Source organism: Lithobates pipiens, unplaced genomic scaffold, assembly GCF_037356315.1.
Source record: "Lithobates pipiens isolate NorthernLeopardFrog02 unplaced genomic scaffold, aLitPip1_a1.2 Scaffold_30, whole genome shotgun sequence".
Lineage (NCBI taxonomy): Eukaryota > Metazoa > Chordata > Amphibia > Anura > Ranidae > Lithobates > Lithobates pipiens.
This window is the reverse complement of record NW_027507791.1, coordinates 42,805,867-42,818,235: the sequence shown is the minus strand read 5'-3', so window position 1 is coordinate 42,818,235 and position 12,369 is coordinate 42,805,867. Positions and strand designations below refer to the sequence as shown.

At 41.0% G+C, this 12,369-nt stretch overlaps 1 protein-coding gene across 1 annotated transcript in view; it reads left to right on the top strand.

Annotated features, from left to right (window-relative positions):
* ATP1A2 (ATPase Na+/K+ transporting subunit alpha 2) overlaps positions 1 to 12,003 on the top strand; it is a 76,874-nt gene extending 64,871 nt beyond the window's left edge. The window contains exons 20-23 of the mRNA XM_077464098.1: positions 30 to 160; positions 593 to 694; positions 4,189 to 4,280; positions 9,312 to 12,003. Of these exons, the coding sequence (XP_077320224.1) occupies positions 30 to 160; positions 593 to 694; positions 4,189 to 4,280; positions 9,312 to 9,340 (354 nt within the window). The 3' untranslated portion in view covers positions 9,341 to 12,003. The remainder of the gene's footprint in view (positions 1 to 29; positions 161 to 592; positions 695 to 4,188; positions 4,281 to 9,311) is intronic.
* Positions 12,004 to 12,369: the final 366 nt, after the last annotated feature.

Sequence of the window (12,369 nt, the reverse complement as noted above, 5' to 3'; positions counted from 1 at the left end):
TTAGTCTCCTGCCATTTTTTCCCCCCCAGACCTACGAGCAGCGGAAGGTGGTGGAATTCACGTGTCACACGGCGTTCTTCGCCAGCATCGTGGTGGTCCAGTGGGCCGATTTGATCATCTGTAAGACCAGAAGGAATTCCGTCTTCCAGCAAGGAATGAAGTAAGAGCATTGGCGGGGGAAACAAAAATTGGCCAATCGGCTTACAGTCAAAAATTCAGGTCGGCCAATCCCCTTTGTGGCTCCTGTTTAAAAAAAAAAAAAAAAATGGCAGTTGAACCTCCCTAGGCACCTCCTGGGATTCTCCGGCTCCCATCTCGCTCTCATTTCCTCCTGCAGGAAACATCAGGTCCTGTGTGAGGCACCTATTGGCTGCTCAGGCAGAGGCAGCCAATCAGTGTCTCCCCTTTACTTTTATGTCCGCCCTTATCTAAAAGGGGGAGGGGCCAGTGAGTCAGCAGCTGGTCAGAATCCGGAGAGCCCCAGAAAAGGGATACGTTTGGGGGGCGGGGGGTTGTATTTGCATTTCTGTAATGGTAGCAGCTAAGGGGGTCGTATTTATGGCCACCTCTGACCAGACCTGTCTCTCCCCAGGAACAAGATTTTGATATTTGGGCTCCTTGAAGAGACGGCGCTCGCTGCTTTCCTGTCCTACTGCCCGGGGATGGATGTGGCCCTCCGAATGTACCCTCTCAAGTGAGTAGATCAAGGGCACTAACACATAAGGAGCACATTGTAAAAGAAGAGGCAAAGCACCTACCCTTTTTTGGCAGCCCGTGTCTTTTAAAAACAGCTTTTACTGTAATATTCACCTTCCATCCAGAGGTGTCCCCTGCAGTACATATATTCCTCCACTAGATGTCCTCGGTCTGATGGCCAGCAATATTCACTTTCAATCTAGAGACGTCCCCTGCAGTAATTTTATTTTTCCACTAGATGTCCTCATTCTGATGGCCAGCAATATTCACTTTCAATCTAGAGACGTCCCCTGCAGTAATTTTATTTTTCCACTAGATGTCCTCAGTCTGATGGCCAGCAATATTCACTTTCAATCTAGAGACGTCCCCTGCAGTACTTTTATTCCTCCACTAGATGTCCTCATTCTGATGGCCAGCAATATTCACTTTCAACCTAGAGATGTCCCATGCAGTAATTTTATTCCTCCACTAGATGTCCTCATTCTGATGGCCAGCAATATTCACTTTCAACGTAGAGATGTCCCCTGCAGTACTTTTATTCCTCCACTAGATGTCCTTGGCTTGATGGCCAGCAATATTCACTTTCAATCTAGAGACGTCCCCTGCAGTAATTTTATTTTTCCACTAGATGTCCTCATTCTGATGGCCAGCAATATTCACTTTCAATCTAGAAATGCCCCCTGCAGTACTTTTATTCCTCCACTAGATGTCCTCATTCTGATGGCCAGCGATATTCACTTTCAATCTAGAGATGTCCCCTGCAGTAATTTTATTTTTTCACTAGATGTCCTCAGTCTGATGGCCAGCAATAATCACTTTCAATCTAGAGATGTCCCCTGCAGTAATTGTATTTTTCCACTAGATGTCCTTAGCCTGATGGCCAGCAACATTCACTTTCAATCTAGAGATGTCCGCTGCAGTACTTTTATTCTTCCACTAGATGTCCTCAGTCTGATGGCCAGCAATATTCACCTTCCATCCCAAGATGTCCCCTGCAGTACATTTATTCTTCCACTAGATGTCCTCAGTCTGATGGCCAGCAATATTCACTTTCAATCTAGAGATGTCCCCTGCAGTAATTTTATTTTTCCACTAGATGTCCTCAGTCTGATGGCCAGCGATATTCACTTTCAATCTAGAGATGTCCCCTGCAGTCATTTTATTTTTCCACTAGATGTCCTCATTCTAATGGCCAGCAATATTCACTTTCAAGCTAGAAATTCCCCCTGCAGTACTTTTATTACTCCAATAGATGTCCTCATTCTGATGGCCAGCAACAATCACTTTCAATCTAGAGATGTCCCCTGCAGTACTTTTATTCCTCCACTAGATGTCCTTGGCTTGATGGCCAGCAATATTCACTTTCAATCTAGAGACGTCCCCTGCAGTACTTTTATTCTTCCACTAGATGTCCTCGTTCTGATGGCCAGAGCATCATTCATCCTGGACAGTGAAAAGAAGCAGCACCGCTCGGTCACTCTGCTTTCTCCTGCTACCAGCATGCTTGTGGCCAGCACATGAACTCATTGGCTCCTTGTGCCGCTTCTTCCTCTCACATCCCAGCCCTGCTGTATAGGAATACCTGGTCATGTTCAGTTACTTATACTGCTTGGATTTTTAAAAACAACATTTACTGATGTATTAATAATTGCAGAGTTGCATTTTGTGTCTTTTAAATCTGCCCGGAGCTCTGCTTTAAATAAAACATTTTATTTTAATATATAGATCTGAACATAAGACCAATAAGAGGAACGGAGGCATCAAAAGTAGGAGAGTCCCCACCGTATGAGGGAGCGGGATATATACATAATAGGGTGCTCATGGATTCTGTAGGAGCTTACTAATGCCTCCTTGGTGCAGTTACCTTATATATCCAGCAGGGGGTGCTGCTAGCTTCCTATTATTACACACGACTAGCCTAACAGAATGACCAATGTTCACAATTCTGGCTGTGTATTTAGCTGTTCAACTGGAGTTCTGCTTGAAATTAGTTATGATAAAAAAAAAAAAAAAAGAAAGAAATTAGTTATGATAAAAAAATAAAATAAAAAGAAAGAAATTAGTTATGATAAAAAAAGAAAGAAATTAGTTATGATAAAAAAAAATAAAAAAAAGAAAGAAATTAGTTATGATAAAAATAAAAATAAAAAAAAATTAGTTATGATAAAAAAAAAATAGTTATGATAAAAAAAATTAGTTATGATAAAAATAAATAAAAATAAATTAGTTATGACTAAAAAAATTTTTAAAAAAGAAATTATTTATGATAAAAAAGAAAGAAGTTAGTTATGATAAAAAAAAGAAAGAAATTAGTTATGATAAAAAAGAAAAAAAATAAGAAATTAGTTATGATAAAAAATAAAAGAAATTAGTTATGATAAAAAAAAATATTTATGATAAAAAATAAATAAAAAGAAATTAGTTATGATTAAAAAAAATAAAAAAAATATTATTTATGATAAAAAAAAAGAGAGAAATTAGTTATGATAAAAAAAGAAAGAAATTAGTTATGATAAAAAATAAAAAATAAATAAATTAGTTATGATAAAAAAAGAAAGAAATTATTTATGATAAAAAAATAAAAGAAATTAGTTATAAAAAAAATTATTTATGATAAAAAATAAATAAAAATACATTAGTTATGATAAAAAAAAAAGAAATTAGTTGTGATATAAAATAGAAAAAAAAATTAGATTAGTTATGCTTCAAAAAAAAAGAAGAAATTAGTTAGGATAAAAAAAAAGAAAGAAATTAGTTCTGATTAAAAAAAAAAGAAAAAGAAATTAGTGATGATTAAAAAAAAAAAGAAATTAATTATGATAAAAAAAGAAAAAGAAATTAGTTATGATAAAAAAATTGTTATGATTAAAAAAAATAAAAATAAATAAAAATTAGTTCTGATAAAAAAAAGAAAGAAATCAGTTCTGATAAAAAAAAATAAATAAATAAATTAGTTATGATTAAAAAAAAAGAAATGAATTATGATAAAAAATAAAAATAAATTAATTATGATAAAAAAACAGTTATGGGAAAAAAATTAGTTATGATAAAAAAAAAAAAGAAATTAGTTATGATAAAAAAATTGTTATAATTAAAAAAAATAAAAATTAGTTCTGATAAAAAAAAGAAGAAAGAAATTAGTTCTGATAAAAAATAAAGAAAAACAATTAGTTATGATAAAAAAAATGTATTATGATAAAAAAAATACAAAAAAATTAGTTATGGAAAAAAAAAGAAATTAGTTATGATAACAAAAAAAAATTAAGAAATTAATTATGATAAAAAAAAAAAAATGAGTTATCATGAGAGCACTAAATACATAAGTCTGACCAAAGACAAGATCCTCCATGCAGGCTCTAATAATGACAAACACCCACAATGCAGTCCATGTGATCTTTGTCTAGGATGGAAATGATATGTAGGAGCTCGGGGCAGCAATTTTTTTATCCAATGCATTAAACAAACGTTTCTTTTCCTTTCCCCCCATGACAGGGTGACGTGGTGGTTCTGTGCCTTCCCGTACAGCTTACTCATCTTCGTGTATGACGAAGTGCGCAAATTCATCTTGCGTCGGGACCCCGGAGGTAAGGACGATCGCAACTCGGATTTCCTGACCTTTCATGTAGACAGATATTATTATATCACTGAACCTTTTTTTTTTTTTGCACAGAGGACTGGCTCATCCCTACACCTTTATTCTCTGTACAGCACTGCGGTATATGTCAGTGCTATATAAATGTATACTAATAGTGGGTGACTGTGGGAGGGCATTAGATTGTAAGCTCCTCTGGTGCACAGACTGATGTGACTGGCTGTGTTCTCTGTACAGCACCATGGTATATGTCAGAGCTACAGTATAGTATTATTATATAGCGCCAACAGTTTGGACAGCACTTTACACTACATAAATATATAATAATAATAGTGGGTGACTGTGGGGGGGGGGGGCATTAGAGTGTAAGCTATTCTGGCGAATGGATTTGTTTTCTCTGTACAGCACTGCAGTATATGTCAGAGCTATATAAATCTATAATATGAATAGTGTGTGGCTGTGGGTGACATTAGAGTGTAAGCTCTTCTGGCGAATGGCTCATTGTTCTCTGTACAGCACCGGGGGATGCTGGGATGGTGACATCATAAGGGGCAGGGTCATCGTGTGACATCCCTCGGTGACCCCGCCCCTTATGCCTATATAAGTCGCTGCGCAACGTGTCCCCGGCATTACAGCGGGAGAGAGCGTCGTGTCAACATTGGAAGAAGAGAAGAAGGAAGAAGAAGAAGAAGACGGCGACGACGAACGAGAAGACCGGGCCAACGCTAGTAAAAGAGCTGGAAGAAGATAGCGGAGGAGCCCGGCAGAAGAACCGGACAGCGGGAGAAGAGGCCGGAAAGCGCAGAGAAGTCAGAAGAAGACCCCCGAAGTCGGAAGAAGATCCCCGAAGTCGGAAGAAGATCCCCGGAGCTGCCTAATAAACTACTTTAAAAACCTGTGTAGTGTGTTTTTTTTAATTGACACTTTTTCCCTCAGGTGAATGGGTAGGGGTACGGTGTACCCCATATTCATTCACATAGGCGGCTCCCGGATTCCGATAAGCCCACCGCCCGCAGACCCCAACAACCAATGGCCAGGGTTGTCGGGAAGAGGCCCTTGTCCTAATCAGCATGGGGACAAGGTGCTTTGGGGTGGGGGGGCCGCCCTGCACCCAAAGCACCCACCCCCCCAATGTTGAGGGCATGCGGCCTGGCACGGTTCAGGGGGGGGGGGCGCTCGCTCGTCCCCACCCCCTTTCCTGACCGGCTGGGCTGCATGCTCGGATAAGGGTCTGGAATGTACTTTGGGGGGACCCCGCGCCGTTTTTCGCCGTAGGGGGTTATCCTTAAAACCCATACCAGCCCCATGGGGCTCGCAAGGTGTCAATCTCGCTGATGGAAGCGGCGACATTGACTTCCTTCTCTAGTCCCATCGTACCTGAAGTCATGTTAAAAATGAACAGACTTTAGTCCGTGTGTGGGCTAGTCCGTTCATTTGGAAAGTCCGGCAGACTAGCACACAGAAGAGCGGATTGTCTGTCGGAAAACCGAGTCCAATTTTGAGTCAAGTCTTCTTTCAAAGTCCGCCGCACTTTTGGGAAGAAAAAGTCCGCTGGAGCCCACATACGGTCGAATTGTCCAGCGGACTCTGGTCCGCCGGATAGTCCGATCGTGTGTACGCGGCATTACTGTTTCCAGACTTGTGGCAGGTACACACGATCGGACATTCCGACAACAAAATCCATGTTTTTTTTTTTTTTCGAAGGATGTTGGCTCAAACTTGTCTTGCATACACACGGTCGCACAAATCTTATTGGAAATTCCGATCGCCAAGAACGGGGTGACGTGCAACACCTACGACGAGTTAAGAAAAATTAAGTTCAATAGCCAATTCTGCTCTTCTGCTTGATTCCGAGCATGCGTGGAGCTTTGTGCGTCGGAATTGTGTATACACGATCGGAATTTCTAACAACGGATTTTGTTGTGGAAAAAATTTGAGATCCAGATCTCAAATTTTGTTTGTCGGAAATTCCGACGGAAAATGTCCGATGGAGCCTACACACGGTCGGAATTTCCGACAACAAGCTCCCATCAAACATTTCCCGTCGGAAAATCCGACGGTGTGTACGCGGCATTACTGTGCAGGGATTTCTTTTTCCTAAGATCCTCTTTCATGACAGCAAGTTTCTGTTCCTCCTTAGCAATGCGGCAAAGTCTGTTCACCACTTTATCCTGGAAGACTGATAAGGATTCCTCTTGTATAGGGACAGGCCCAGTATCCATTGCAGCTTTAGCACATGGAGTAGGCCTCAGTGCCTCTGGAGAGCCTCCACCTTCATCTTCCCCCGCCCACTGTATGGTGGTTGGGGGGAGAAGCCTGCAGGACAGGCCCAGGCTTAATGTTTCCTCCAACTGAGAGCAAAGCAGAGTGAGCCAACAGCCCCTTTCAAAACAGCACCAACTGGTGGAGAAGATCCTCTGGTGCAGAGACTGATGTGACTGGCTCGGTGTTCTCTGTACAGCACTGTGGTATATATCAGAGCTATATAAATGTATAATAATAATTTTGTGTGTTTGTGGGGGGGACATTAGTGTGTAAGCTCCTCTGGTGACCGGCTGAGAGATTTTAGTACAGCACTGCGGTATATGTCAGAGCTATATACATGTATAATAATAGTGTGTGACTGTAGGGGGACATTAGAACATTTCTGTAATCCTCAGCTCCATTATTAATTTTCAAGTGTTCCCTGTGGTCCCGTCTTTTAGAAGAAGATTAAAACTGAAATGTTGGATGTCTCAATCACGGTGGCCATGACAGTGTTTACATCCATGGAGTAGGTGGCCCGTTCTAACATTACACAACTTAACATTACACAGATTATTCTCCTGGAAGGTCTCATCAGTCATGTAGGACAGTCCCCGGGCTTCTAACTTAGACAAGCTCTGACATTTATGAAGAAAGAAACGCTCAGAGGTCTACTTATCACAAAAATGTGCTGTGCTGATGTCTTCTGATTTCACAAGTTTCTGTGAATAATCCCTGTGATGTGCCTATTCTATGTATTTCCTATGATCGTCATCTCCATCTAGTGGCCATAAAGTGGTATTTTCCCAAATTGAGGTATTTCAGGAACATATTCCATTTGTTGGTCATAGGAAATCCAAATTATCCCCCTGATATGTCTAATATGTGTATTTCCTATGATCGTCAGCTCCATCTAGTGGCCATAATGAGGTATTTTCCTGAAATACCCCAGGAAGAACCACATTATGGCCACCAGATGGAGCTGACAATACAACGGTACCTTTGATTACGAGCATAATTCGTTCCAGAAGAATGCTTGTAAGCCAAAGCACTCGTATATCAAAGCGAGTTTCCCCATAGGAGTCAATGGAAACTCAGATAATTCGTTCCACAGTGACTGCTATTGTATGCAGTAGCGCATTTGGCCAGAGGTGGGGGGGGGGCGGAGACATTTAGAAACACTCGGAGACCGCTCGGATGCACTCGGGAATGGAGTGTTTCTGAGTCTTTTTTCAAGTGTATTCGAGCGGCTCCAAGTGGCACCGGCGCTCCCCACCATTCCTGGCCAAATGCGGTACTGCACACCCATTGGCTTGAATCCTGCTGGTCTTGCCAGACAACGCTCGCAAACCGAGTCAGGATTGAAAAAAAAAATAATAGCTTGTATTGCGAAAACGTTAGCAAACTGCGTTACTTCCAATCCAAGGTATTACTGTAATAGGTAATGCAAATAACCCCCCGTGATATGTCTAATATGTGTATTTCCTATGATCGTTAGCTCCATCTAGTGGGCATTATGCAGCATTTTCCTTAAAAAATTTAGAAATACCGCATTTTGGCCACTAGATGGACTTGCGGATCATAGGAAATGTGAATAATCCACCTGATATGTCTAATATGTGTATTTCCTATGATCGTTAGCTCCATCTTGTGGGCATTAGGCAGCATTTTCCTTAAAAACATTAGAAATACTGCATTATAGCCACTAAATGGACTTGCGGAGCATAGGAAATGTGAATAATCCCCCTGATATGTCCAATATGTGTATTTCCTATGATCGTTAGCTCCATCTAGTGGGCATTATGCAGCATTTTCCTTAAAAAAGGTTAGAAATACCGCATTATGGCCACTAAATGGACTTGCGGATCATAGGAAATGTGAATAATCCCCCTGATATGTCTAATATGTGTATTTCCTATGATCGTTAGCTCCATCTAGTGGGCATTATGCAGCATTTTCCTTACATTTTTTTGAGAATTCCGCATTTTGGCCACTAGATGGACTTGCAGATCATAGGAAATGTGAATAATCCCCCTGATATGTCTAATATGTGTATTTCCTATGATCGTTAGCGCCATCTAGTGGGCATTATGCAACATTTTCCTTAAAAAAGATTAGAAATACCGCATTTTGGCCACTAGATGGACTTGCGGATCATAGGAAATGTGAATAATCCCCCTGATATCTCCAATGTGTGTATTTCCTATGATCATCAGCTCCATCTAGTGGCCATAATTCAGCATTTTCCTGAAATACTGTAGAAAATACCGCATTATGGCCACTAAGATGGACCTGTATTTCCTATGATCATCAGCTCCATCTAGTGGCCATAATTCAGCATTTTCCTCAAATACTGTAGAAAATACTGCATTATGGCCACTAAGATGGACTTGCTGGTCATAGGAAATGCAAAAAAATCCTCTGATATATTTAATATGTGTATTTCTCATGATCATCAGCTCCATCTAGTGGCCATAATGCAGTATTTTCATGTATTACCGCAATCAGGAAAATACAACATTATAGCCACTAGGTGGAGCTGGTGATCATAGAAAATATACATATTAGACACATTAGGGGGATTATTCGCATTTTCTATGATCAGCAACTCTTGAACTTGACCCCCTTCTTGACTCCTGACTAGACCCCTTAAGACTTATGTCTATCATGACCAGGACCCCGATCTTCAGGATCAATAAAAGTTTAAAATGGTAAAGGTCTACTTTATATTTTTGTTTCAGTTTCTGATTATTCCTGATTATTATTATTATGTTTCCAGGATGGGTGGAGAAAGAGTCGTACTATTAAGGACTTGGCACGCCAAGAAGGAACCAGGAACCATCTGGGAAGGAAGAATGCTGATGCTGTGGATTAGTTGGTTTCATAATACCCTAAGCATTCATTTTTTGTATCCTGCTGTGTAAGCTCAGGGGGTGGGGGGTGGGGAAAGGTTAATGACATGAGCGGGTACGTAAGCAGTCAAGTCAACTATCATTTTTGGTCCTAAAAGCTTCCCGTACTCAGCAGAGGTCAACTTTAGACTTTCAAGAAATGTTATGTCCGCCTGGGAACTTCCTACCTTTTTCCAAGCAAAGGTGTTTATCCAAATTTGCACCCCTTTCCACGAAAAAAATTGCCAATTTTTGTAAGAATACTCCAACCGAATTTACCATCGAAATTGCAGGATTTCCTAAAAATTTGGTAGCCTTTAATTTTGGTTGAATTCTATCTAAAGCTTTTTTTTTTAGTTTTGGATGAAATGTGGAAGAATTACTACCTGTATCTCTGTTGGGGGGATTAACCATTTATTTTTGTCGTGGTGGTCATTGTCATAGGGGCATAATGTGGTGGGAAGTCCAAAAAATTCCAAGGCTTTCACCAAAACAGGAGGTGGCAGCTACCATTTCCCTTTGCTTTGAAGAGATTTTCTTCCTGATAGCTGTTCCATCCAGATATTGATGGAAAATCTCTTTCATGAGCTAAATAAAGACCTAATGGTGGCTCCAACCCTTGACCGCTCCAATCCAAAAAAAAATTAAAAAATCGACTTTAGATAGAGTTTAATAGAAACTGTATGAAGTACAGTCATGGGCCAATGCTGAAGCCTTCTAAATTACCGGAACTCCAATAAACCACCAGCATACCACCAACCAAGTTAAAAAAATAAAAGCATGAAACCTTTGTTCAAACAATCTGTCAAACGGGAGGACTTCCAGTCGCCATCATCCATCATCCATGGCGCCAAGTAAAGGATTTTTAGAACATTCGTGAGTGCCCCTTAGGTCGTGTCTAGGGATACTCCACATCTTAACCTCGAAGATGGTGTAGAAGTTGAATTGGTTGTTCAATTGTCTGATTGGACAACCGCCTTCCATGATTGATTGAGGCCTTGGGAACCACACACATAGCTGCTTGTGTCGGTCAATAACCAATAATATAGAAGCCTTCAGAGATGGAAGAAATGCTCAGTTCACCCACCCTTTGAGTTGGTTGTTCAATTCTCTAATTGGACAACCTCATCCAATGGTCGAGGCTTCGGAAACCGTACCCATACCTGATGGTCTCAGTAAGTAACCAATGATACGGCAGCCTCAAGAGATGGAAGAAACGCTTAGTTCACCTACCCCTTGAGTTGGCTGGTCAGTTCTCTGACTGGACAACCTCCTTCCATGGTTGAGGCCTTGGGAACCACACACATAGCTGCTGGTGTTGGTCAATAACCAATAATATAGAAGCCTTCAGAGATGGAAGAAATGCTCAGTTCACCCACCCTTTGAGTTAGTTGTTCACTTCTCTAATTGGACAACCTCCTCCAATGGTTGAGGCTTAATAAACCGTACCCATACCTGCTGGTCTCAGTAAGTAACAAATGATACGGCAGCCTCAAGAGATGGAAGAAACGCTTAGTTCACCTACCCCTTGAGTTGGCTGTTCAGTTCTCTGACTGGACAACCTCCTTCCATGGTTGAGGCCTAGGGAACCACACACATACCAGCTGGTCTATGTCAATAACCAATAAAATGGAAGCCTTCAGAGATGGAAGAACCCCTCTTTTACCCACCCCTTGAGTTGGTTGTCCAATTCTCTAATTGGACAACCTCCTCCAAAGGTTAAGGCTTAGGAAACTGTACACATACCAGCTGGTCTCAGTAAATAACCAAAATTATGGCAGCCTCAAGAGATGGAAGAAATGCTTGGTTCATCCACCCCTTGAGATGGCTGTTCAGTTCCCTGATTGGACAACCTCCTTCCATGGTTGGGGTCTAGGGAACTACACACATACCTGCTGGTCTCGGTTCATAAATCAATAACCAATTATATGGCAACCTCCAGAGATAGAAGAAACTCTCAGTTCTCCCACCCCTTGGAGGGAGTTGACGTTTCAGACTACATTGGCAGCATTGGGTGGGGTTATCAAGGTAAAGGGCACTCCTGCTTTGGCAACATTCAGTAAATGTTCCTTTCGACAATGTATTGAATGTCAATAATGAATGTGGTTGACGTCCTCCTTAAAGGGGAGCTTCAAGGATTGAAATATAGGACCTACCATGTCTGACTTAGTTTATAGGGACTGTAGCCTCCAGGATGAATGAAGACCTACAACTTTAAAAGCCAAGCCAGCCATGGCACCTACAATTTCCTTTCCTGACAGGTACCTTTTAACTGCACACAAAGGTGGCAGCCATTTTTAGAACCCAACTCATATTTTGCTAAGCCATCAGTCAGCAGGTTCTTCTGTTAGGTCAACAATTCCCAGGAAGTTATTAGGTAGAGGCATTGTTCAAGCGACAAAATGGTGGCCAATAATGGGTTTGCATTAATTTCTGTACAACTAACCAGGATGACCCGGTACCCCCTTTTCCTTCTAGGTGATCCATAAAGCGTCTTGCCTTACTTTTTACAGTCTGCTGTCCTATATAACCCTGTACTTTATATAATGTCTATGTTTGTAAAGATTACCTTGTCACATTGCTCTGTGTGTTTATTTATAGCGTCTTAATAGTTTTTGTGTGCTCTTATCCACCAGTCCACCCCACTTGAAAACATGGCAAACTGGGAACCTATGCTTGCAATGCATGGGGGAAATTCTCAGACACACCCACTTCAGCCTCTTCGCTCTCTCTTCCATACAGAACTTCCATAGTTGTAAGATTGCTCACCTCCGCTAGTGACATGGTTAGTAGAGAGAGAGAGAGAGAGAGAGAGAGAAGTTACACAGGGATTATTTCAGGAAGTACACACCCAATGACCCTGTAAGGTGCTTTAGGAACTCTGCCTGCAATGTAGCCCGAGGGCCTGATACATTTCTCACATTCACTTCCCAGTTCACAAGAAAC